At 35.9% G+C, this 27,965-nt stretch overlaps 1 protein-coding gene across 14 annotated transcripts in view; it reads left to right on the top strand.

The window, feature by feature from the left end:
• AGTPBP1 (ATP/GTP binding protein 1) overlaps nt 1-27,215 on the top strand; it is a 75,077-nt gene extending 47,862 nt beyond the window's left edge. For 5 of the 14 annotated variants that reach the window (XM_026088477.1, XM_026088476.1, XM_026088478.1 and 2 more), the window contains 9 exons: nt 455-599; nt 1,473-1,626; nt 2,402-2,582; nt 3,062-3,191; nt 3,560-3,691; nt 5,268-5,444; nt 10,890-11,050; nt 20,376-20,399; nt 26,483-27,215. In XM_026088477.1, coding sequence (XP_025944262.1) covers nt 455-599; nt 1,473-1,626; nt 2,402-2,582; nt 3,062-3,191; nt 3,560-3,691; nt 5,268-5,444; nt 10,890-11,050; nt 20,376-20,399; nt 26,483-26,660 — 1,282 coding nt within the window. In that variant the 3' untranslated portion in view covers nt 26,661-27,215. The other 9 variants (XM_026088481.1, XM_026088480.1, XR_003257162.1 and 6 more) reach the window with 8 other exon arrangements.
• The last annotated feature ends 750 nt before the right edge of the window (nt 27,216-27,965 follow it).

Genomic DNA, 27,965 nt, shown 5'->3' with positions numbered 1-27,965 from the left:
CTTGTATACTCATTTTGGCCAGAAATTGCGTTCTATTCTGCAGAAATGTTTAATGGAACGTATATGTGCACACTTACATAAAATGTAATTGGTGACATGATCAAGTGGTACCTGCGATTAGTCTTTTTTATTCTATGTACAATCATTTTAAAGCAATCTTAGTACATAGGATGAGAAGTTACCATTCCATTTGTTACCCTTCTTGGTCAACAGTTCTTTGCTTCCTTTTTTTTTCTTTTACTCACCTCCTCCCATAATGGATGTATATCGCTGCTATCGTAAAGTTTCTTTACAGATGGTGGGAACCAGTGGATTTAGTATTTAACTTTCAAGCACACAGAAGAGATACAATTGCTAAAAATCTTCCTAGCTCTTAAAACATGTGTTCGGAAATAATCTATGATACAAAAAATAAATTGTTTCAATGTGTTTATTATCTTTGTTTTACTGTTAGGAATCATTTTTCAAGAAGTTCAATTGCTGCTGGGGGGCAGAAAGGAAAATCTTACTATACAATTACATTCACGGTGACTTTCCAACATAAGGACGATGTCTGCTACTTTGCTTACCATTATCCATATACATATTCAACCTTAAAGGTGAGAAGATTATGATTCATTACATAGATAATGATTTATACTTTTGGAGAACTTGTGATGCATAAAATGATAAGCATTCATGAGTGAATTTTGCTTACTTTTTTTTTTTTTTAAGTTCAGAATGCTCCTTAAAATGGAGAATTTTTCATATAATCTTGATGTAGAATGGCAGGGAGTGTGGCTTGTACTAAAGAACAGTTCCTGAGAAACAAAATGATACTTATTTTCAAGTTAAATGGTATATCTGGTATTTTTTAGGAATTGCAACTATATTCATAATTGATTGGAAAATTCTGTGGGAATTGAATGAAGTATTTTTGCATGAGTCAAATGACTCTTATCCTGCTGATCTACATACACCAGTTTATAACCGACCTATCCAAGCTATTATATTTAAGATAATTAGAGAGAGACAGACAGACATTTTTAGGGTAATGAATTAGGTGAAGGGAGTGTTGTGAAGCATTTAGTACTAAGGAAAACATTTGGTTGGAATGTTTGGCAGCTGTTTTTTGTCATAGTAGCAAAGCCATACTTGGGGATTCAATGGTTAGTGTATACCAGTGTTGAATGAAGCTATTTATTAAGCAGTTTACTAATTTACTAAACTCTTGGCAGAAGTATCATTTAGTAGAAAATGAAGAAAATCTTATCCTTTTCATCTTCTTCAGAGCAGTTATAAAAACATATAAAGAAAGAAATCATTTGGCTAGAGATGCAGAGAGTGAAGTTTCATGGTCAAAATTATGATGGAAGCTTTAGCGTTATTCAGAACAACAACAAAAAAGACAGAATAAATAATATCTGTAGAATACACTGTTGTACATGATTACAAAAGATTTGAAGTATCCTTTCATTATTTTTGGGATGAAGATGCATCTACAGAAATTGGAATCCATGCACAACCCTCAACAGATATATTTTCGGCAAGATGCTCTCTGTGAGACCCTGGCTGGCAACAGTTGTCCATTAGTCACTATTACAGCCATGCCAGAGTCAAATTACTATGAACATATCTGTCAGTTCAGTAAGTATGACTTCTCTTTCTCGTCAACAGGAAATAATGCAAAACCAGCTCTTTATGAAAAATTTTTATTCTGTCAACTGCTGTGCATTGTAAGCATAGCAAAGTAAAATAAGGTTAATGAATTTCATGGGATTAGAAGATGCTGGTATTCAGGATTTCCTTTGTATTTAAAAATATGTATTTATAGTAGTCAGGTAAGAGTATGAGTATTTATATCTGAATTTGCTTTTTTTTAAGTATCAGATCAGTTACCAGATATTTCTGTATGTTACGTTTTGCTGATAATGCTTCTTGGAAGGGAAAAAACCTGACTTTTGAGTAACTTTTCTCCCCCAAAGCTGAGGAAATCAACTTGTCAAATCTTTCATAGAGAGAATGTCTCAGCTACTGGGATTTGAAGTGTGCTTTTGTTTTAAGAGTGTTCTTGCTTCCCCCTCATCCTCCCTCCGCCCCTGGCTCCCTCAGTATTTTTCTAGTCTCTTGAAAAAGAATGATAAAAGTATATCACATTGTAATTGCCATCTTGAACTGGTTGCAGCCATGTAGTTATCTCAGACTGAACTTAAAATTCCATTGAGACCCTTGTGTAATTAGCAGTCCTTATAAAAATATTCTGACGAGTTTTATCAAGAATGCTGTATTTATGTGAATGCACGGAATAAAAAAAAAAACAGAAAATATTGCACTGAATGAAGCAGCCTATTGCTTCTCTCTTCTGTAAACAAACTGTTAAACTAGCTTGAATCGTATTTTGTGACATTTATGCTCCTTTTAGGGAATCGGCCTTATATTTTCCTATCTGCTCGTGTACATCCTGGAGAGACGAATGCAAGCTGGGTTATGAAGGGAACATTAGAATATCTTATGAGCAATCATCCAAGTGCCCAAAGTTTACGAGAATCTTATATTTTCAAAATTATTCCCATGCTCAATCCAGATGGTGTCATCAATGGAAAGTAAGCTTAAGTTTACTCACAAATGTGTAAACTGTTAATACAGTCTTTGCATCTGTTGTTTTTTTTTTTTTTAATAAATTAATCCTAAAAACATACAAATGCAATACTCAATATATATAAAAAATCCTTGCAAAACTTCTAGGATTTACTTTCTCGGTTTTTTGGGGGGCTTTTTAAAAGCAGAAACATTGTTCCATGAATTCATTGTAAAAACATCTTTTCAGTTGTTTAAGGGTGATAATCATTCCCCTGTGATTTGAGATTGCCTTTTAATTGACTCTCTGAACTGCAGTCTTGGGCAGGTGTAGATTGTTATATGAGAGCCCAGCTGCTTAAAAAAAAAAAAAAAGCCAAACAAGTTCATTGGACTTTTCAAAAAAGCAGTGGTGACAAAGAAAACTTGAATTAGAGAGGGAAAGTTTTTCAAAACTACCATGATGGTGCAAACACTTCATGCTTTTTTTCCTTCCCCGGAATAGCCACCGTTGCTCTTTAAGTGGAGAGGACTTAAACAGACAGTGGCAAAATCCAAATCCAGATCTGCATCCCACAATTTACCATGCCAAGGGCTTACTGCAATATCTGGCTTCTATAAAACGTTTACCGCTGGTGAGTATGTATGTGTAAGCAATTCTGAATCTTTTTGTCTATGTAGCTAGTCTGTAAAGTAAACTTTTTAATAGGTTCTTGTAAACTATATCTCACTTACAAATGTGACTTGGAGAGCTGGTCTTCTGCAAACCTTTAAACTAAATTTTTTCTGTTGCTAGGGTAGAAGGTTAAACCTTACTTAGAAGGAATCCAATGTTTTTCTCTAACTGCATGAGTTGATCACATAAGTAGTATTTCCTAATTCTTTGGAACTTTTAACAGTGCAAACACAAATGTAATAGCATGAGAAATAAGGATTTTTATTTTTTTATGTTAATATTAAGTTGATGCACCTTGGCTTCATTTTGCCAAATGATTTATTGTAGGTCTACTGTGATTATCATGGTCATTCTCGTAAAAAGAATGTATTTATGTATGGCTGCAGCATCAAAGAGACAATGTGGCACACTAATATTAGTGCCTCCTCTTGTGACCTGATTGAAGACCCTGGTTACAGGGTAAGTTTCATATTCATAGCCTTGACATTTGGCATGAATTTGGAATATACTTACACTATGCACATGCGGGGCTTTACAGCATAACTATTCGTATGTATTTCAACATATTTTGAGAGTTTTAAACACTGCTCTAATGTAGCTTAAGAACTTATTCTTAATAAAGTGATTCATCTTTTTTGGTATCATTGCATGCTTTTTGTGGTCAATATTACCCATCAGTGAATACATGAGAAATACGGTTCTGTACATTTATAATTAGTAAAAGAAAGAAGAATCATCTAAGCATGGCGAAGAATATTCTAGAACCAAGAAAAAAATGTACTGAATTGCTCTGGGACTTCCATTTTTGTGTATGGGAAGAGGCAAGGATCCTCTTAAAAAGATGTGTAGTTAATGCATGTGCCCCTAATGCATACATGCAATAGACTTGGACAAAATACATCCAGTGGATTGTATAAGCTTTCAAAAATTCATAAAATATCGGTTGTCTGTAAGTTTCTTCCATGTAGCCTCACCGCCATCTTGTGGCAATTGCAAATCTGTGCAACTTAATGTCTCAGACCCGTTTTTTTAATGCAGTTAGACTCATTAAGCATGTGAATGCATGTTAAAAGGCTTGTTATGCATCTGAAGACTGCAGATGAGTATAGATGCTTTCAGAATTTTCTCAAATCTTCCCTACTTTTTAAAATAATTCTGTTGCTATTTGATTGTTTTGTGTGTAATTTCCTGGATACTGAGTCTGATATCGTTCACACTTGCTGTTCTATTTATTTGTATGGGGTCTTGTCATTTACACCTGCATTATCATAATGTACAAAAGACAATAGACAATAAATGTTGCGGGGGAAAAATGTTTTTGTTTCAAAAAAGGGGGACTGAAATATCTGGGCAACTCTACACTAACAATGGTACGTGTACTACTGAAACAGTAAATTCAAAGTGGTCATATGTTTTGCTGTAACCGGTACAAATAAAAGCTGAACAAAAATGAAGGCATTTGAGATTAGTTATATAATACGTGCATTTGCATAACTGTTTCTTGTCATTTTCTAAAGCTGTCGTGAACAATTATATTGAACTTTAATTGAATAATTTGCTTGAAATTAAGTATGTGCTTAATGCTCTGCTGAATAGGGATTAATTTTATGTATTAATGAAGTATTGTGTATATTAGGTCTGCAAATTGGATTATTGAACCAGTATGAAATCTGAATTACAATTCTCTTAATTATATGAGATATGTATTATACTTAATTTGAGCAAAGTTAGCTGGATGAATTAGGAGGAGGTGGGAATTGTTTGAAGAATTCTTTTGTATCATGATTCTTATGCACATGACTAATGCTTCATTTTAGCAATTGGGTCTACAAAAGGAGATTTAAACACGTAGGAAATGACAAACCTATTGTCACTTGAGCCTACTGGCTTTTGAAAACTTCAGCTGAAAAAATGTTCTCATTATTCTTCAAATTCAAACTTGAGCAAAATTTTCTGATAAGAGTTTGTGACTTTTTTTTTCTTTCATAAAAGAAATGAAAGAATTGCTGTCTTTTTCAAATTACCACTCCTGCAGGCACTCCCTAAGATCCTCAGTCAGACTGCCCCAGCGTTCTGTATGGGCAGCTGCAGCTTCGTGGTGGAAAAGTCCAAGGAATCAACAGCACGAGTTGTTGTCTGGAGAGAGATAGGAGTACAAAGGAGCTACACAATGGAAAGCACATTATGTGGATGTGACCAGGGCAAATATAAGGTAAGGAACCATATCATTTGAATGGTTCTTGTTCTGTGATTTCTACCATCTGCATTGGTATCATGTTCTATAATCCAGCTTGCTTTCATTCGTTTAATTTCTAAAACTCCTAAGATCTTTGTGTATTCCAGTGTTTTAGTGAAATAATGTTATGCGCATTATAGGTTGCGTGTCAGTCTTCATCTGCAACTTAAAATAATACCACTGCATAATGTGATACGCTTTTTGGCTGTATTAACAAGACTACTATTAATGATTGCTTATGACACATGTAAATGCATGTATTAAAAATAATTCAGAGAACTGTTCCTTCTAGTAGATTATTAAAATTGGATAGTAATACATTCAAGCAGTAGAATAAAAGTTTCCTTCATACATGACAGCTTGAAACTTCACTATGTCAATTCATGGTTGTTCAACAGGTATTTAGTAACATCCTTTTCAGAATTAGTTGCAGAAACAGGCTTATAAATCAAAACACTTGTAATATCAGATTACCAACATTACGAATTGTACATTTCTAAGTAAAGTCATTATGTTTGTTTTACTTCTTGACTCAGAATTTATTTTCAAATTACCTTCTTCAAAAGCATGTTAGCAGGGCTGGATATTTGAAAACAAAAGGTGGCCCTGTATGTTTTTTCCTGCTGATAGAAAACCTACTTCATAAGGAAAATCTTCCTAGTAAAAAAAAAAATGGAGTAAAAGAACCCAAACATCGGATCTTCAACTTCTGTTACTGGGTTAAATTTAGCTACAAATTGAAGCAAGTTTGTAAAGTGAACATTTGTGGGAGAAGTAGCAGTTTCATCTGCTTGAAAACAAGTTTAGGAATGCTGAACAAGAAAATGACTACAAGCCTCAAATAAGGTGTTTAACCAAGAAGACCAGAAGGCTGGTTAATGGAAGGAGAAAAAAAAAGTTAAAAAAAAAAAAAAAAAAGTAACAAGATATAACTATTGTGTGCTCTGGCACCCATACTTACTCTCTGGATGATAGGAAGAAAGATATTTTGGCAGGAATTTCGGTAGGTCTATAACTACTAGGTGAATGAATGAATGAATTCTGCCAAATAAAAACAGAAGCATCCCTCTTATTGTCACTTCCAGAATATTACATTTTAATTTCAGTTGTTCCTTAGATGTGGATATTAGGGAACTTCTAAAAACAATAACTCATCCAACTTGCTTAATCTGAAACATCCAGAATATTCTTTCAAACTTCAACTTTCATGGCTTTAACAGTGTTGTTACAGAAGGTTCTTCAGCAAGGTGAATTGAGATAGTTTGTGGACAAACTTAAGATGCTTAACTTGCAAAGCCTTATGATCAAGCCTTCAGTAGGAGGTGAAGAAACAGCCGAATTCTGTCAAAAAAAAAATCAATTGCTTAAAAGGGAAGAGTGTTCTCCTGCATCATATAAACTAGCTGACAAGGTCCAATTGCTGTTTTGTCATTTATTATTACATGTTATTATTATTACATGTGTCATTTTCTTTGGAATCAAACAGTGTGTGAGGTCTTAGCCATTCTCTGAACCTACAGGAAAAACCTTCATGATTTCTTCACTATAGTAATTCTTATCTTATTAAGAAAATGTGTCTGAAAGGCTAAGGTCACTTGACAGAACAAGAGCACAATTTCTCCAATGAGAAGGTCAGAGAGATTTGTTTCTAGGGAGGGAGGGGAGCAGCAACTCGGTGAATGAACTTGTGATATAAACTTTTTCATGTCTTTCAAAATACGGTTTTTCCAAACCATAGGGAGTTAAACTGTAGAAATTCCCTCTCTTCCTACTTCCCACCTCAAACGACATGATAGTTCAGATCAGAGGAGTATGTGTTGCCTAAAGGCCTGAAAGGGCTTTCTCCTCTTCCTGTGACTTAGCATCATCCTAAATTCTATCAAAGCATAAAGAGGATTACTCAATCTGCTCTTTACGAAACACATGATGAGTCTCTGCCAAAGCTGAGTATAATATCAAAACATCGATTTAGCTTTTTTATTTTTATTTATTTTACTTCAACAGTGGTGGTGATAGACATTTAGTCAGGAAGCAAGCAAGCTGTTTAACTGAAGTTGGCAATTCTTACCTGAATTTAGGATCCTTTGTGACAGAGTTATCTCTGGAAGCAGTCTCACTTTAGCTGCTTCTGCAGGGTCTTTGTTGTGCATTGAAAATTAGTGGCACAGATATTGCCCAGACATCTGTGATTCAAGATAGGAAAAATGAATGTCCAGGAGAAAAGTTATCCAAAGATCTACTATGGACCACTATTAAGACACTAGACAAAAGGAAAACATCTTCAGTAAATTCAAATCACGCGAAAACAGCCATTAATTTATTCTGACTCAGAGATTAATATACTAGGGATTATTGCTTAATTTTTTAGTTAGTAGAGAAGTTTGCTGATATCTATAAATCATGATACACACAAAGAAAAGTCTTTTTTTTTTCTAAAAAAAGAAAAGAAAAAAGATTCAGTCAACAAACGTACTCTGTCAGTTAGAGTGATCCTTCAGTCTGTAGATTTTGAGTTCTCAAAGATGGTCACCGCTTCTGAATAGTAAAGGAGGAGAACAAGATCTTTCACTGACCAAGTGACTTCTCCAAATCTTAGTATGGCCATTTAAAATGTGTTAAATACGTATTATAGGAAGATTCTTCTCAGCTTGAGGTAACAGTCCTTCATGCCTGTGTTGCATCTTTGCTTCTAGGTAGCAAAGTTGAGCACCAAGAACTACTCATATAAAGCCATTTTCATGTTGTACTGAGTGAGGAAGACTTCAGTTGGTACTCTAAGATGTTACTGCCTGGAAGAAAGTTAATTGTATAAAATGTGAAGAAAAAGGAACGAACTACAAAATTTTAGCTAGCAAAAATTCCATACATGCTTTTAAAAGCTATGCCTGGGCTTAAAAGCAAAGTTTATAACACTTAAAGAAGTGTAATAGGCCGCAGTAGTAATTGCAAGTATTCAGAAGATCAAGAAGAGAAGTACAATGAAGACTTCAGTGAAAATGAACTTCATCTCCGTCCCTTTAGGAAATAATAATATGCAATTTCATTAACTGAAGTAAACTTTGGGTCTCTTGCTTCATGGAGAGTAGGACATTTGTTTGATGGAAGAATAATAACAGATTAAGTAGTTTGGTGTTTGGCGGCCATGTGGTATTGCATTCTCCGTTGTGATTCAAAGAAATGACAAAAGCAAATGTAAACTTTTGCCTAGTCTTCTACCCCAAGCATATATTCAGTGTAGCAAGTTCAAACTTTGCCCTCAAGGTATTTCGCAGTTATCCATCTCCCATCCGAATCAGTTATGTCTCTCTTTAGTTATATCCTCTTTCTGCTGTGCTGAAAGTAGCAGTCATGGAATATGCACACGCTATTTATCTTTCTAACAATTGTCTTTGCACTTTCTTCCATATCGTACTCTGTCCTTTTCCTACTTAAGAGCCACTCTTACACTGTCTATAAGGAATCTGCCAACTCTTCAGCAGCAGATGTAGGCAATGGTTGGAAAAGTTTCTGAACCATCAAGTTACACACATTAGTAATCTACGTAACAGTGAGATTACTGTTACCCTTCTCCTTCCTCTTCCACATATTTGTTGCCTCTTGTTCTTAATGTTATTTTAATCTCTTTGGGGCAGGGACTGTGTCTTCCAGTGATTAGCGTAGTGGAGACCCAGCTATGACTGGGGTCTTCGAATGTTACTGATGTGCAAACAGATACAAAATAAAAACAAAAAATTGGCCTCTGTGGATAAGGTACTGCACTGAGAGTGAGGAGAACTGATTTCTGTTCCCAGCGGGGTCAGTGACATGCTGTGAGACACTGTGCAAATCGCTTCAACCCTCTGTGCCTGCATTTCTCCATCAGTAAAGTGAGGATAATTCTTCCTTTATTGATAAAGTGCTTTGAAATCTACAGCACAAAAGCACTATAAAAGAGGTAAGTAGTATTACTATTAACAATAATACTCAACTATCCAATTCTTGCTCGCTGCTAGGAGGTTTCTGTAGCATTTGGCTGGAGGATGGCACTGTTTAGTATAGTGAATACAACTTTAGCTTTCTTGTTGCTAAAAGGGCCTTATTTGTGAAGATTACTGAGAAAAAGAGAACTCACAAGAAAAATAAAATCAAACTTCCTGTTTATTATGTTTGCATATGTTCAAAACAGGAGCACATGAAGAATGCTGCAGACTGTACCATTTTGGAGCAACATAGCACTTTTGAACTTTGCATTTTAACATACAGCATCATTGTGGCAACGTACAAAGCTTGCGTGTATGTTTTTTAGCTTGTAGGCAAAAAAGTGCCTGCCCTATTCTTTTTGCTTCGTGTATTTTCTTACTGGATGACTTAGCTTGCCACCATTGTCTGGTTCTTCTGCTTCCCTGCTTGTTTTGTCAAAGCTCCTTTTTAAACTACCCTTTCCGTTAAGATTTAGAAGAAATAAACTTTCAAATTCTCCTGAGATCCAGAAGTGTGGGAGGGGGATGGGTTATGACATTGAATTTGTTATTGTATATATAGTCAGTACTAGCCAATTACATAATTATTGAGAGCCATTCTGGAATATTATTCCAATTTCATAAATGAGATGGAGTCAGATGTTCTTTCTTTATATACTGTACTGCTGATTAAATTAAATGTATATAATTATCTGATGGGAGTCTTTGTCACATTTGTAAACTTAGAGAATAATAGGTATGTTCCACTTCCTAAATCCGCTGCATAGAGGAAAATGTTTTGCTATCTCATTCAAGATAGAAGACCGCTATGGGATGGGATACTATGGTTTTATTTTTGTCTTTTTTTAGTGGCTAAATGTGTGAGCAAATACTTTCAGAATTAACACATATAGCCTTTAACTTATAAGAGGGGAAGAGATGATTTTTGTCAGGGAGTAACTTTATTGTCTTAAATTGTCTTATTTATGTCTTAAAACATATCAGTGAACTTGATCACACCTACAATGTGAAGTTTTATTCTGACAGGATTTTCTGTTGAATAATTTTATATTTTAAATCTTAGTGTATTAAATCCCACTTGTGAATTTTGTCTCTCCTTTTTTTTTCTTTTTTTTTTTTAATTTGTTAGACATTTAAACTTGGACATAATTGCTGATTTCTCTCTTCCAATGCAATTGTGTAAGTCCTGTTAATATTCATATGCTAGAAGTGTAGACTAAGAAGCTCGGAAGAAATGTTGAAGCCTCCAAAAATGTCTGTTCTGTCTTAGAGGAATCAAGTTGTTATTCTCTCGGTTTTTTAAATACACTTGCTAAGCATCTATTCTACAATTCTTACTTATTCTGTTTTTAGAGCAAAAGTGGAATAAATAAGAAATATCAGAATGTGTATAATACTGCAGTATGTGTGGGTCCATCTACAAGTACCTATTTTATCTTTTTAAATCTTATTTTTAAATTAGGGATTGCAGATAGGGACAAGAGAACTGGAGGAGATGGGAGCCAAATTCTGTGTTGGCTTACTGCGTTTAAAAAGACTGGCCTCACCTTTGGAGTACAATCTGCCTTCTAATCTGTTGGATATTGAAAATGAGCTGATTGAGTCAAGCTGTAAAGTGACAAGGTAGTATGCATTTTTTGTATTCACTTTATTTTCAGACAGCCTCTAAAATGAGGTAAAGATTCACTCGAAAATGTTCTTCCACTTCATCAGAAATGATGTTGATGTATTATGATGTGCGAGGGTAACAGGAATCTGAGTACTGGAAACTGATCTTGATGATTCTGTTTGCTTCAGACTTAGAAAAAACAGTAATACTGAGTTAGACTGTAAGTTACGTTTGTTGCTGGTATAAAGATTTTCAGTTTTAATGTTATCAGGGAGCTGTTATATCCAGTAAAACTCAGTAGTTCTCAATAATTTTTTTTCTGGGAGCTTTTTTTATTATTATTATTACTGGCTACAGTGTTAAAAATGTATTTAGATTTTAAATTATATGAGCTGAAAATTACTGAGAACTGTAAGATTTTCTTCCAAACCTTTCCCCCACCCCCTGCCCCCCGGTACAAATATATAACAACATTTAAAGAATTTAAAACACATGAAATAATGTCAGGGTCACAAAGAAATATGTTGTATCTGCTTGGTAGCTAGCTTCTTAAATTGTCAAATCCTTAAAGCTCTGGATAGGCTTGCAGAAGTATGTTTCCATTCCCTAAGTCATGATTTGGTATCCACGTGCATATGGTAACTGGAGATGCACAGGAAACAGATTAATTCAAATGTACAAGCTTCTTTTTCTGAAAAGCTGGTTGGTGATGAAATAAAACAGGGTTACATATTTCAGTATTAAAGATAGAGTAGAAGAGAGTAAGGTTTACACATTAGGATATGTTATCGCCTGGTGTACTTACAACTGAAAATGTAGCAATACTGAGAATCTAAAAAAAATAAATTTATTGTTGTATCTGTGCAACTCAAGTGATGAGGTGCTTGGGACTAAGACTTTAATTAGGTGCTAGACTAACGAGCAGTTAGCTAGTCTGTAGACCATGAATACTAGCAGAGGTGTGGGAAACATCTGTGGTGTACCCTGTGGAAGGAGGGAGGAGGTCTTCAGTTCCAGTATTTAAGCACATGAAGTGTCACCAGAATGTGGAGCTCTGGGAATAACTGGAGCCTGAGAAAATGCTTAGCATATACAGTTATTAATAAAAAGTGCACAGTAAAAGGCAGTAACAAATTGAGCATTCTAAGGATGTGGTTAGAAATACATGAAAGGTAGCCACAGCACATATATGCCTTGGATCGAAAGCGCTGGGTGCCTGGATACCCCAGTACCATTTGCTCACCAGTGCAGCATTAGTGTGGCAGCTAACTGCTGAACTGCCACTGTCAGATCAGCTTTTCTGCCTGGATCAGGCTGAGTTGGTGATTCCTGGAAGAGAGATGATGAGAAAGACTCTGGAGTACCCCTCTTCCACCAGTGGCTAACCTTGCTCTGAAGAGTTAGTTGGAGTGGTTCACTGGGAGAAAGTCTAGCAGCGGACACTGAAAAAAGCCAACAATGCTCTAAGACTGTTGGGATGGCTTCAGGCTGATATCTCTGCTGCGAACTAAACACAGCATTTTAGTCAGTAAGAATGCCTTGCTGTTGCTAACCATGCCACCACAACATTGGTACCAAAACACCAGCATCAGCAGAGAGCAATGTTCAACATTTGTAACATTACTCTTCAGTGTGTCGCTCTAAGTTCTTACTTTTATGGTGTATGAATTACTGTGAGCCTTGTAGGAGGTAGTGTGACAAGGAAAATAATTCATTAGTGTCCTTGTTTTTACAGTTATAAAGCCAGGTTCCAGTAATCTCTATAGTGTGTTTAAAAAAAAAAAAAAGGGGGGGGGGAAGAAACTGAATGGTCTTGAACTCTTTCTGTTACTTCTTGCCTTGGTTGAAAATCTTGAGCAAGCTAGCCATTAGAATAAGCTAATATAACTTTTTACATTCCCCTAGAAAGACTCATATTTGTCCTTTTTTGTAGCTTACAGAGCAGCCATGCAGGCAGCTCAGCTCAGGAAATCTGTTTCCTCCCTTGTTACCCCAGGGGCTCAGGTTGGTGATCATCAGGTCACTGTGGAAGGCAGCTCTCTTGTCCTAAGCTTTTGGGTGAGAAAAACAGATTCAGTAGGGTTTGTCTCACGGACAGAGAGCAGATTAAGGAAAAGAAGATTGCATTGCTTATGTATTGTTCTATATGTGTGGCCAGACGTGCGGATATATATGATCTAAACATAATCTATTCAGGTTTCTTTTTAAAAAGATGAGAATCTTTCTTACTGACTGATAGAAATTTCATTTGTTCTTTAGGATGAAATGTAAGTTTTGGCAAAAGAACCCAAAACTTGTGAAGGTAAAAATGTTAACTGCTGAGGAAGCATTGTCTAGATCCTTGAAACAAATCACAGAATCACAGAATGGTTGAGGTTGGAAGGGACCTCTGGAGATCATCTAGTCCAACCCCCCTGCTCAAGCAGGGTCACCTAGAGCACGTTGCACAGGATCGCATCCAGGCATGTTTTGAATATCTCCAGAGAAGGAGACTCCACAACCTCTCTGGGCAACCTGTGCCAGTGCTCTGTCACCCTCACAGTGAAGAAGTTTTTCCTCATGTTCAGATGGAAGCATCTGTGTTTCAGTTTGTGCCTGTTGCCTCTTGTCCTGTCACTGGGCACCACTGAAAAGAGTCTGGTCCCATCCTCTCTACACCCCCCTTCAGATACTTGTACACATTGATAAGATCTCCTCTCAGCCTTCTCTTTTCCAGGCTGAACAGGCCCAGCTCTCTCAGCCTTTCCTCATAAGAGAGATGCTCCAGTCCCCTAATCATCTTTGTAGCCCTTCGCTGGACTTGCTCCAGTAGTGCCACATCCCTCTTGTACTGGGGAGCCCAGAACTGGACGCAGTACTCCAGATGTGGCCTCACCAGGGCTGAGTAGAGGGGGAGAATCACCTCCCTCGACCTGCTGGCAACACTCTTCCTGATGCACCCCAGGATACCATTGGCCTTCTTGGCCACAAGGGCACATTGCTGCCTCATGCTTAACTTGGTGTCCACCAGCACTCCCAGGTCCTTCTCCGCAGAGCTGCTTTCCAGCAGGTCAACCCCCAACCTGTCCTGGTGCATGGGGTTATTCCTCCCCAGGTGCAGGACCCTGCACTTGCCTTTGCTGAACTTCATCCGCCCACCTCTCCAGCCTGTCCAGGTCTCTCTGACTGGCAGCACAGCCCTCTGGTGTATCSRCCACTCCTCCCAGTTTTGTATCRTCAGCAAACTTGCTGAGGGTGCACTCTGTCCCTTCATCCAGGTCATTGATGAAGAAGTTGAACAAGACTGGACCCAGGACTGACCCCTGGGGGACTCCGCTAGCTACAGGCCTCCAACTAGACTCTGCGCCACTGATCACAACCCTCTGAGCTCTGCCATTCAGCCAGTTCTCAATCCACCTCACTGTCTGCTCACCTGTCCCACACTTCCTGAGCTTGCCTGTGGGTATGTTATGGGAGACAGTGTCGAAAGCCTTGCTGAAATCAAGGTAGACAACATTCTGTAGCGCATCCCAAATCAGTATATATGTAAAGATGGGAAGCAAGGAGGGGGGAATGCTTTACACCGTAAATGCTTGTAAGGGAAATCACCAGGTGCAATTCAATGTTTATTATACAGGAAGTCACGCTACAGCAAATAAAAGGAAATAGTTTGATTATAATTTTCCTCACAAGGCCTTAATCAAAAAGAAGAGGGAAAACTAGGAGATGGAGAAGGAGGAAAGAACATGATAGCTGCCTTTGCATATGTAAAGACAGATGCAAGGAATCTATTGCCTCTCCAGGGTAGATAGGACCATAAGTAATGGCCTTAAATTGTGAGGATAAGTCAACCTTGACTTTAGGAAAAAATTATGTATGGCAAGCAAAAATGAAGTTGTGGAGTAGATCATCTGGGGAAGTTGTAGAGTTTCTGTAGGAGATTGAGAATAGTGTAGACAAACTTTAACCCAGAATGGCAGTGGGAATAGTTGAGTTGGCTTTACACACAGGGGTAGACAAAGTGGTGGTGTGGAATTTCTTCAGTAAGTAACATGCTAGAAATAATTATCCATAAATATTGAATAGTTGAGAGTGACTGTGAATCTCCCCTTTAAAGGGAAGGATATCTTTAAGTCTTGCCTCAAAAGATGCTGTATGCTAGCATCTCTCTAAATTAGAGTGCTAAGTTAGATAATCAAAGTGCAATGTTTCAAAATCACAGTCTGGTTTTTGGAATTTTCACAGTCAAGTTCCTAATCGCTGAAACCCTTTCTTCGGTGTTTCTGCCATATATACTTTAACACTGTTATGGAAGAATGGATACAAATGTGGGCTGGCAGTAAGGCAATCTGACTTGACAGCTCTTGTGGATGTCCTTTCAATGACAGTTGTTCAGTAAGGGCATGTGTTCTTTCCTGAATTCCTTATGTCAGTTAGTCCAGCATACTGAACTTCATAACTTAATACTGATATGTAACACTTATTTTGTGACTTGTAAGGTTCCTCACATTATTATCCTTGAGCACATACTCTCAAAAATAGGTTTACTTTTTATTTCATTTGCAGATAATATTATATGGTAATGAGACTGTATAATATTTTCCCTATCCAGAAGTGCTATGTAATGAGACCCTATGCAGAAGTGTTATATTATTGTCAATTTTATTAGGACTAAGCTTCAGTGTAAAATCTAGCTCTTTGAAATATTACTGTGTTTTGAATTAAGATATGGTTGTAAATGATTAATCCTCAGGGGAGCATTGGAAGAAAGCCACAGATTTCTACATAACTTTATCTTCATTGCTGCCTCAGATGCAGAATATGTATTTTATATTATCTTTTTAGAGAAGGTTAAATCCCAGTTCACAGATGAAGTTAGTGGTTGTGCTTTAGAAAAGCTGTGGGCTGAATTTTTTTAGTCCATTTATGTTGTTCTTGATGGAGTGGCCTTTATAACTTCATTTTAATTGTTATTTGTTACTGGGTACACTTATGTTAGTGATAGGCTTCAGTTTAAGTGCAGGACATCAGAAATCTCAGTAACCATGGAAAAAAATCATTATGTAAACATGGCATGTACTCACCCAATTACTGGCAAGGAGTTTACCAAACTGTTTTTAATAATTCATTAAGTCTGTGGTTTATCATTATAGTTACTGAAATAAAATATTGGAGATATGCCAAGCTAAATGTGTTCTAGCTCTCCTATCTTTATTAAATGAGAATTTAGGCAACCTCACAGGCTTTATACAGGTTACGAGTATAGTTTGGATGACCCTTGCATGCAATGATTTCTTTTTAATTTGGATCCCAAATTGTGTTATGATGTGTTACACTGATGTTCTCCTTAACAGCTGCACATTTTCCTCTGTAAGGAGAATACCACAAATTTCAGATTGTGTGCCATTTGGATTTAGTATCGTTTACCCAAATGCAACAGCTTGGAATGTTTTTTCCCTTTTGTTCACTTAATTTTTATTGCTGCAGTAAATGCAGCAATACATGTGTTTCATACTTTTTTGAAACAATATTTAGTATCAATTTTTCACACATTAATCACACTGTAGCTACTTCGGATGTAAGAGAAATTTCATCATTAAGATTCCAGTTTCCAAACTGGTAATCACATGTTGGTTTTGCACACTGTTCTTATATGAAGCATGTGTTTCAAATTTGTGGAGGAAATATGACAGCAATAATAAGTTTAGCTAAAATCCTTCCACATAACAAGTATTTGTCTCAGCTTTTCAATGTCAAGGCCATTCTGTGTTATGTACTGTATTCCAGAAGTCAGTTATACTGAAAATACAGAATTATTTAAGTTGTAACATAACCATAAATATGCAAAAAATCTGATGACACCCTAAGTAACGCATACCAGATGGTTGGAGAGTTCCATTATCTCCCATTTGTCTCATGTGGAAAAAGCTTTGCACAAAACTTAGTTGACCATTCACTTTTGCTACTGAAATGTAGATTTATTTTTCCTTATGCTGGAACTCAAAAAGGCTCTTGAAAAATCAGGTCATAAATCTTACTCTTCATTGATGTTATTCTAAGGAATCTACAAAATGTCAGTGCTATATCTCCCACTTGTACTGGACTTCATCTACATTACTCCAAGCTAAAATTACCTGGTCTTTACTGAGATTTTACATACCTGTTGGTTTATTCCTTGGAAAAATGTTGTCTTCTTTACTAAAATTCATTATGCTGAGGCTGTAATGGTAACTTTTAAGTTGTTATGGGAGGTAGCAAGTTGGGCTTCCTCATAAAAAAGAAAGCAGTTAGCAAGACATTCAAGGCTCTGAAGCAAAGATGAATAGGGAGTATGTGAACATCTCTTACTATCCTGAGGCTTGTGATGATATTAGGATTTGGGTACCTATGTGGAAGATTAGTAATGTATTTCAATTGGCCTAGGAATAGGACAGGTGTTTGTGATGAGAAGAACTCTTGGCAAAAAATTTGTTTAGATAGTGGCTTATAAAATACTATTTCACAGCATTAAAGGTAACATTGATTAATGCTTACGCTTTGAAGGTCTGTTGAAGTTCTTTTAAAAGACTTTTCTAACTTGATCATTTTAGCTGAACTTTACTTTAAACTGATTATGACCAAGCTCTTTTTTATGGAATGTCACATAGAGATAAGGGTGAACTGTATTTTATGGTTGTTCGTTAATGATCAGTTTTTCATTGGTATGGCTTAATGTGAGGATTTTTTCCATAAATAGCTTCTGAGCTAATTATATTTTGTTGGCAAGTTTCAGATTCCATCCTAAAGGACCAAGCCCTGAAAATTCAAAACTGGTTGTATTTTAAGCCAAAGTTTCAAGTTGGAGAGGTATCACTGAATAACTTCAGTAATGTTTTGAAACTGAATGCTTGTACAAAAATGACATGAAAAAATTTTCCCTCATCATGACTTTTGAGTGTTACACAACTAGAGATCATGAAAGGTAATAGCCAAATGCTTCTGCATTGAAGAAACGAGGGCAGTTGAGAAAGAGCCAGACTGGGCTGTGTGCACGTGCAACATCAGTTTTTGTGACAGAGAAGCATTCATGTAAAAAGTATTAAGCTTTATTGAAGAAATTTGTTGACAGTATTTTAGATTTTTCTAATGTCTGATGGCTTTGTGTCTTAAATATAATAAATGTAGATCAATTTTAATAACACTAAAAATTAGATGTGTAAGTTCCAACAACTGATCTTTAAAATGTGGCATTAAGACTAAAATAATTTTTATGTTTATATCTGACTCTGTATACCTTCTGAACCCATCTTAAAAGTGATTTGGTAATCATAATTGTTCATACAGGGGCTCATTTCATTGAATTCAAAGGCAATGCTTCTTACTAAAAACTGGGAGCAGAATCAGACACTTAACTGGACAGGGGGCATCTTTCAAAGAAAAGCTCAAACTTGACTGTTGTCTGTGTCACTACTATAATACGCCCCAATATCACACAGTGCCTTTTTTGTCAAGTGTGACTTTTTTCCTTAAACTTTATATGTAACCATAGCAGCCTTATATGTGTCCACTGATTTGATTGAACCTATTGATGTTGTATCAAACCAGATTTGTTTAATCAAAGTCACCGAAGCAATCGTCTCCAATTAAAAACATTGGAAAATATTGAAGTAACTAATACTTACTGTGTCAAAATGTTATTCCAGTAAATCAAGAGCAGTATGACTAGAATTTTTTAAAACTGTAATTTGGATGCCCTTCTGAAACAGGAGAGAGCCAGTGCATCTTCATAGTAGTAGGAATTTGTTATCCAGATAACTGTATTGACACCTTTTTGTTTCTGGGGTTTCAGAAGCTTGAGTTCTGACATACATCTCAGGCCACCAGATTTTCTGTCTTGTTTCCTTGAGAAGTCTGTCTAGAACAAAGCAATTTTCTTCTGCTCCTTGACAAAAATGCCTATATGACAGTCAGACAAAACATCCTTGGAGGTTCCAGTTTCCTGTCTTTTATAGCACTCGCTGCATGTCTCAGCAGAAACTTCAAAAACCCATACAGTTTACCAGTGATGATACTCCCAAAGAAAGTCTCATATTCTTCACCTTTTAGGGGCTGGCTTGTATTCAGAACTGAAACACATACTGTAAAACAACGTATGGTTAAAGGCCAGCTTTTTTATGGCACAAGGGAAATAGCAGATGCCTCTATTCTGGATATTATTTTAAATGAATTTCAATAAAATGTTTTTTTAATGTATCCTCCTAAAAGCCACTTTCTGCTGTCTCAGGAGGTACTTGAGAAGGGCTTAATAGCTAGCTAAGGATGAGATATTTCCCCTCCAAAAAAAATCTGGATTGTATCAAGTGGGAACTCCTCTCCTGGATGAGGGATATTCAGATATTAACAGCTGAGGAAGAAAAGTGTGATTCAGCATGGATTCTCCACTAGCTTTTCATATATTTTTCTGCTTAAACAGTGTTTTGAGATCACTGAATAAGTTTTCAGGGCTATTTTATATTTCTTTATATTTCTATTTTAAGGTGAAAAAGAATACTGGACACTGCCTGGATTTTTTTGTGGGGTTATTTTATTTATTTATTTATTTATTTATTTTTCCCCTCTTGGAGGTGTGAAAGGCACTCTAAAATAGTTGACTAGAAGGCTTCAACTAATTTCCGGAGATTTAATGGGTACCAATTCTTAGTGACATTTCTAATGAGGGTCAGCAAAGTCTTGAGGGCTCCTTTTCCCACTTACGAAACTTGCAGTAATGAAATATGGACTGGTATTTCTGGTGACTGTTACCCCTGAAGCACAGAGGATTCGGGCTCCTTGGCTTTAACAAGTCATACAGCTGCTTTGAGGAAAAGGATTTGCTTGGTAGTTTTTTTTCCCCCCCTATGGAGCTGGCTACTTTTCTGTTCAAAATAAGTCCCTCTCTTCATAATTAATGGGAAATAGATCTCCTGTAATTTTGTTCTGCTCCTTAGTGCTTTAAAAAATAGTAATTTTTGTTAACACCCCCTGAAGTTTTCGTGTCAAATATGTGGAGGAGGTAGGTTGTTTGCCCTTTGATCCACGCCTTGCATCCACAGTGCTGAGACTGGAGTTTTTCAGGGAGGTAAAATATGTGTCAGCCGATTTATTAGACATCTGTTCACCTGCGTGCTGGAAATATACAGTGAGCCTCTACTGACTAAAACTTAAATAGCTAATTCCTGTTCTGCTTCAAAGATAGTCATTGATCAGAGGATTATCACACAATTTCTTGCTTTATATGGGGAGACTTCCATACCAATTATTTTACTATAATAAAAATACTGCTTATACTTTCCTTGTATGTCTGTTTTTCACTGCTCATTACTTACTGTGATGAATGAGAAGAGAAATTACCTACAGAAAATTCAGGTAAGAAATTCATAAATAGAAATATAAAAGAGTAGTTTTTACAAGACTGTTATGTGTCCCAGTTAGAGCAATGAATAAGATCATAGTTACTACCTTTATATTTTTGGATGTTACTGATGTTATTTTTTAAAAAACATAATTTTCAATGCTTTGGAGGAAAAAAGGCAAGTTTAAACATTCAGAAGCATCATTTTTACTTTTGTGAATGCTTTTGAGGGTTTCTCAAACTCTTTGGTTTTACTAGCTGTACTTAAACCGACCAAGTAAATGTTAATATTTTGAAACATACTTCCAATATTTCATTAGATGCAATCTCAGATTCCTTGAGTTCATTTTGAACCATGTCAGAAACATATTTGACTTAAAAAAAAACAAAGCAGTAAGTAGATTTATTTCCCTCCGGCAGTGCACTTTAACATTTTAAGTGATGAATTAGACACTTTATTTTTCTTTAATTATTTTGAAACCGTTTGCCAATGTTTTTCTCCATTTCCAAATGGAAAAGATTAAACTAAATGTAATATTGATCTTGTAGTAAGAATTATAGTTGTTATGCTGACAGGTTTGATAGAGTCTGTATGCACTGAAATAAAAACACATGACTAGTCATAACTAATAGGACTTACTGGAATTATCTTTTGCCTGATAACTTGACCTCTTTCTGGAAATTCCAGTCCTTTATTTGGTTCTTTTAAGGTTCATTGGTGTGTTCTAGGACATAGTGTATTGTTTATAAACTTAATTTAATTATAACAGAGAAGCAGACTGAGCTCTTGGAACTGGGTATATCTAGGGAATGGTAAAAAAAAAAAGGTCAACTGCCAAAAGGAGATATGGGAAAGAAAAAACTACTGCAAAACTCATTTCCTGCACTTATGGTCTCACCATTTGAGAAAATACATATGACTGGTAGGGGGAAGGAATGAGGGGTACAGGCAAGAGAGAACTGGACTAGGACCCTCTTGCAGTGGGTCTCTTCCTGGGCTGCCAGAAGGAAACTGTCTTTGACCTACACTCTTACGTACTCTCTCGACCTTATTTACTCTTAAACTTACTCTTAAACTTTGCCCAGACATTTGCATACTTCCACTTACAGATTAAGGAGACTAGAAGTTTTTCTTCCCATCTTTCTGCAGTAGGCCAGACTGACATCTGTTAACCTTTTCTTGGCCTTCTAGTATCTTAGGAACACAATTTAATTAAAAAGAAGGCATCTTACACTGCATATTTTGTCCTATTTTCCTGTGTCCTTTTCAGAAGGTTGAAAGGCAAAGCTGTTGAAGATGATACCTGGGATTTCACTGATGGGCCTAGTGTCAGTTGTAGGAGGAGAGTGCCTATAGACCAAGACTCTCCTTTGGCATCAGTATTATCTTGCTTTTAACTCTCTGTAGACTGTAGAAACAGAATGCAGAGACTTTCAGGGTTACAGAAGCCAACCTATTGAGGCAGTGCTCTCTGCTTTTGTTCCAGACAGTTTTCTAATACAAAAAAGTAGCTTGCTTTAAAATTGTCTTCTCTAGGATGCAATGGGGAAATAGTAAGCTAAAAAAAAAATTAGCAGAGGAAGTAGTGTATTAATAGTTATTTATTCTTCATATCGCTTTTATGCTTTTCTTCCATTTGTTACTATGATGCAATTATTGATGTTTAAAGCGCTGCAGTCAGTGATTGTTGAATGTGACTAATCTAGTCCAGTTCTGAGTTTCACAAAAGGTATTTTGGGGCAATGCCACAAAGAAAGTGTTGAGATTAGTTTCTTAGGCTGTGGAATGAAATTACGTAACATTGATAATCAGGATATTTGAAAACAAAGCATAAATGGTATTTGGATACCCAACTTATGGCTTGGAAAGGAGTCTGACATGTAACTCTTCCTCTTTTGGCCTTGGAAATTCCCTTTAGGAAATATCCTACTACTTGGTAAAAACACAGAGGTGACGAGTTCCTTAAGGGGACGGCAAATGTAGCTGCATGTGCGATGACGTGACATTGCCTACTGTGGAGGCTTTGCTGATCCCTAACAGACAATATAGACCCTAAGGGGAAATTAGAAGCAAAAGTTGGGAGAAATGATTCTTTTGTGATATTTCCTGATTCTTTTTCACCTCATTTTCCCTCCCCTGGTAACATGGTTTTAAAAGGTGTCATTACTTCTTCAGATTTTCTTTCCTTCCTTTCCCAACTCCCCAAGCAGCTGCAACTCTCCATAGTTTGGCAGGAAATATTTCTTAATTTTGTTTTTCTTCTGAAGTTTGTGAATGTAGTCTTTCCCCATAGTGTCAGAAAACTGTTTATCTCTGTGGGCTTGAAACTGGTATTGGTTGCATCTGGCTTATGGACTAATTTACCCATAATTGACTCATATGGATAATTAAGAATCCAAGTATATCTTTTGAGGGGCAAAAACAAAATTTTAGCTGGAAAAATATCTATCATATTAGTGACTGGGCTTATTTTTGAATATGTTCAGAGCATTAATTTAAATAAAAAACAGTGAGATATTGACTTTTTAAATTAAAATATGAGATCTTGTTTTAATAAGTAATATTCATTCCTAAATTGAATGTTTGAAATGACAGGAGAGGATTTTTTACTTACATATACATACATACATACATACATATATATGTATGTATGTATTTCAGTGAAAGCAATATTCTTAGAAACTATTAGTGCTTTGTAGACGTGAGGACTGCAGTATGCTATCAGGTATACTAATTCACATTTAGAAGTTCGTCTTTTTACCCATAAAATATTATTTAAATAAAATATTTGAAAACTGAGGTTTTACGAAGAGCATTGTATTTTAATAACCATGACTTTAAAGAAAATGCACAAATTATGACATCCATTACATTACAAACTGTAGTCATGTGATGAACAACCTCTCATAACCTGAGGAAAAATAATGGTTTCCTTTAAAAAAAGAAAAGCAGGAGGTGTAGGGGTAGAGGAAGAGGGATTATTGAGTAAGTTAATTAGAAACAGCCCAAGGGAAGAGTTAGGAAATTAAAACCCATAGAATCAGCATGACAGCAGCTAAAAATATATTGTCACAAGATATGCTGAGGGGGGGGAGCAGCAGGGAGGCAAATAAAGAGTTTGATTAAACAGTAGGATTTTTTTCAGGTGTTTGGATTTCTGCATTGCTGGTGACCCAGCCTCAGTAAAACAGTGAAGTAATAACTATACTTTGCAGATTCATGGTAACCTACAGAATAAAGTTGCTATAAAGTTAAATATCCAAGGTTAAAATTTGCTACATCAAAAGAAAACAAGCCATGAGAAAGCAAATATATGTGAGAGTGATATGCAGCACAGGTTTTCCACCGAATGCAGTGAGCATTCAGGTATTATTGTGTGAGGAATAAAAACTCAAGAAGGGGAAAATGAAAAACTCATCTTAATAAATTGAAAGATAATGCTAATATTTAATTTCAATAGTAAATGATTGAGAAGTGGTGGCACCTTGTGTCATTGATGGCAGTAAAAAGCTAACATTATCAGGCAGATTTCAGAGCTGGTGCTTATGTTAAAAGTATTACTTGAGAATTAAAATTGGTGCATCTATTCTACTGGTACAGGTGCTTTTCTTGAATAGAGAAAATAATTTATAAAGTAGATTTTAATTTATTAAATGGAGAAATGTCAACTAGAAACATCCCTCTGCTTTTGGCCTGAATTTTGAATATATGTGTGCAGTAGCAAATGTCTAAAATGCTGTACCTGATGTGTCACATCAGACACAGCAACTTTAAGACTGTGCACATTGGCTGAATTTCTAAATTAAGAGCTTGGGTGCTTCACAATTTTCCTTGTTTTTATATCCTGTTGAAGCTCAGCTTGCTTTTACCATTATTTATTTGTAGCTAACCTAAAATGAAGTTTAAAATACTGCAGCAGTTGTACTTTGTGTACCTTACAGTGCCTTAGATAGATCTGTGTACGTATGTGTTTTACAGTCTAAAATAGAACATATTCTGTGAACTGGCAAGCCATTTTATATATACTGAACTAGATGGTTTGCTTAACTCTCCAGTTCTGTGCTTTCTGCTTACATAATTTTTGTTGGTTGCTTTTTTTTATTTTTCTTCTTTTACTGGATTAACCATGTGAGTTTAATTTACAAATCATGGTACTTATTTTAATAATAATAAATATAATAAATATTTTGAAGAGCTCTCCTATTGTATGTTATACCTCACTATCATTAATTTTTATAAGTGCCTACAGTAATGCATCTCTTATGCATTAACATCCCACTGTCAATGGCTAATAAAATATTTGTCATTGACACAGCGTGTTCTAGTTTTCTGTTTCAGGATTCAGAATTATTAGTTAATACTGGGGCAATGTTCCGATTTAATGGCTCTATTTCCTGAGAATTGAATTACACGGTCTATCCTGCAGTTGCAGTGTGGATTCCTTGTATACAAAACCTAGCAAATCAATATCTGTGTTAAGTGATTAGAGGCAGAAGTTGCAAAAAAAGCTGGGCTTTTGTTGGCATGAGATGCATTTGGCAGAGTTCCTTTCATTTTTGTTTTTTGAATAAATGAAAAATTTCAACTCTATTTAAAGAAGTGTTGACAGGTAGTGACTTGCTAGGGCAGAAAGCATCACAAGGTGGGAGCTTATTTTCTTTGGCTGGTTCTACCACAGCTTCTTTGTGCAAAACATATATCCTGATGGTATCGTGACTTCCCCATCCATAAAATGAAAGAGGCTTATTAGTAAAGATACTGGTTACTTTCCTCATTCTTCTATCTTTTTTTTTTTTTTAATTTAGGACTAAATTCTTTTCATTTGTTGCTGTCCCAATATGTGAAACAGTTGCCAACTCCACAAAACATTACCCTGTTGCATGTCATTGAGGTTACAGATGGAGGCAGGATAGTGTGAAATTTATTTGTACTGAATAGAGATTGTATTGCAGATTCTGGTGGTCCACTGAAGCTCTTAAAAAGACCTTTAGAAAGAAGTAGTGATTAATCTTATTCAACTATAAAGTCATAGCCAAGACAGGCTGTTGCCTACCTTAAAAGGAAATTCATCAAAATTAATACATAAACATTTATTCAAGTACCTGTTGGTCTTTTTCAATAAACAGAACGTTCTGACTGTTTTTGTATGAGTTCTGTATGATTTGATTATCAATTAAAATGAGTGCATTACAAAAACCTTAGGACCTCATCTGAATTCAAAACTACTTATGAAATATTCAGAAGTACTTAGTGCTTTTAAGCAGATAGCTTTTTATGTCCCAAAGGAGAGCAGTAAAACCATGTGTGGGAAACACATTGGTCTTTATTTTTCTGTTTCCAAGGAAGGTGAGATGATCAAAAAAGTGTATTTTAACCTTTTTCCGGTTAATCTAATGATGTTAAAACCTGTTAGTCTGGGAGGATGTTGATTAAGGGCACAGACACTATAGACCATTCTGTAACCAACAGCTCAGTTCCTTAAATCTACTACTTCTGGGTTGCCACGTTTAATGTATAATTTATAAATATTAACTGCATGCAAGTATATGAAGATCTGATATGAACCATATGGGAACTTAACGTTAGTTGTAGACAAAAACTTGATTTTGTCACCTCTGTTGCATACAGTTGAATCACTCACAGTGCTCTCCAGTAAAATGTGTGTTTTAGCAAAATAAAAAGGTTTCCTACCTGAATTTGTAGATGTTGATCTGGTTTTTAGTTTGCTTAAACCTAGGAGCAGTAGCTGTTTCTTTATGTATTTGTATCCTTCTGCAACGCTTCTGATACTACCGTAATTATATGAACTACTTACAGGCCATTAGTGTAGGTCCATAAAGTGTAGCTAATTTATGTCATAGTTGGATAATGAGTTGTGTATGATTGACTAATTAGTTCAAGGTCTTATAAATGTGCTTTTGTCTCTCAGTTGTTTTATGTGCAATTAAAAAATCAATACTTATTTCAGGTAAACTGTTCCTTTCCTGAGATCATTTTTGGATTATTGTATGTCAGGACAGGGAAGGTGCATAGTCTGTATGTAGTGCTCAGAGCAAATCCTTTAAAATGATTCATGCAGCTTCTTGTTCATTATAGCCCCACTACATATGTTTTGGATGAAGATGAGCCTCGCTTCCTTGAAGAAGTTGATTACAGCGCAGAGAGCAATGATGACCAAGACATTGAATTAGCTGATAATGCAGGTGATTATGAGGCCACTAATCAAGAAGATGGACTTTCAGACTCAGAATCAACAAGGACGCTCCTTTCTTGAACCATCTTTGCAGCCAATAATACAAATAAAGTACCTTGGATTTTCAGTCATACTTCCTCACTCTTGTCTAGCAAGAGAATTGGCTTAAGGGGATACACTTAACTGGGGCCTGTCTAGTTCAGGGACAATAAATGTTTCTGATCTATGATAAATTGGCCTTTGTTTTATTTAAGGAATTCTGCACTTTCACTTAGCACTGAATAAACAAATTTCTTTACCAGTTCATTTTCTACTAAATAGCATTGCATGGCATATTGTGTCCTGAAACTCTATTATCAACAAACGGATTATAATTTGCGGTGTGTCAGAGTGCAGAAGCTGATTCTTTGTGGTACAGTTCTTTGAGTTGCTTCCTGGAAAATACATATGTACAGATTTTTTTAAATTAATATGTTTGTGTGTGTGTATGCGTGTGTGTGTGTACTGAGATTAAGAGGTTATTTTTCAAAATTATGTTAAAGATATTTGATTGTGTTGAAATAATGTAGTACCTGCTCTGAAACCATTTAACAATTACTAAATTAAAAATTAAAAAGTTATGTATGAGTTGTTGCACTTGTTTCTTGCTTCTCTGAAGATTATATGGTTTTATTTTAACAGTATTAAATGAAAATATGTAATATCTGTTTGCTGTTCAGGAGTTCTACACACAGACCAGCACCAGCCTATGCTTACAAGAATTACATATTTGTATAAAAACTCTTCCACATAATATAGCCATCTCTTGTGAGGGAAGAATGCATCACCTAAGCCACGGTTTAATATGAACTTTTTTAAGCGAACATGACTATAAGAAGAGGTTAGATACATACATTGTGTGTATGTTTAGCTACTCAGTTCAGTTTTTCTTGTCTAACATGCACATAATTAAAAAGAGTTTAATTTACTTGGGCCGCATTACTATATGCCCAGTTTAAATGCTTTAAGAGGGAAGGTCTGTTCTGGTTTAAACATCTTTTACCTCAACTGACTTCAGTATTGACACTGCTTTGAGCAGAAGGTTAGACTAGATAACTTCCCAAGGTCCCATCCAGCCTGAATTATTCTGTGATTCTGTGTTCTCCATGTTTAAAGTCAAACTGCCATGGTGTGGGATTTACCCTTTTTTGTTGTCTTTTTTCGTCTACCAATTCTTATTCCCCCTTGTCTCTGCTCACAGTAAGATCTAATGCAGAAGTTGCACCCCATTGTTTACAGAACTGACATATTTTGCTGTGAAAAATACATTTCCAAAATTATTTCTACTTGATGTGACCCAAGTCTGGCATTCATTTTCTGTTGCATGTGCAAGAGCTTTAAAATCAT

The sequence above is a fragment of the Apteryx rowi genome, unplaced genomic scaffold (genome assembly GCF_003343035.1).
Source record: "Apteryx rowi isolate R43461 unplaced genomic scaffold, aptRow1 scaffold_77, whole genome shotgun sequence".
Lineage (NCBI taxonomy): Eukaryota > Metazoa > Chordata > Aves > Apterygiformes > Apterygidae > Apteryx > Apteryx rowi.
Note: the sequence above shows the minus strand (reverse complement) of the source record. Positions and strands in the feature narration are given on the sequence as shown.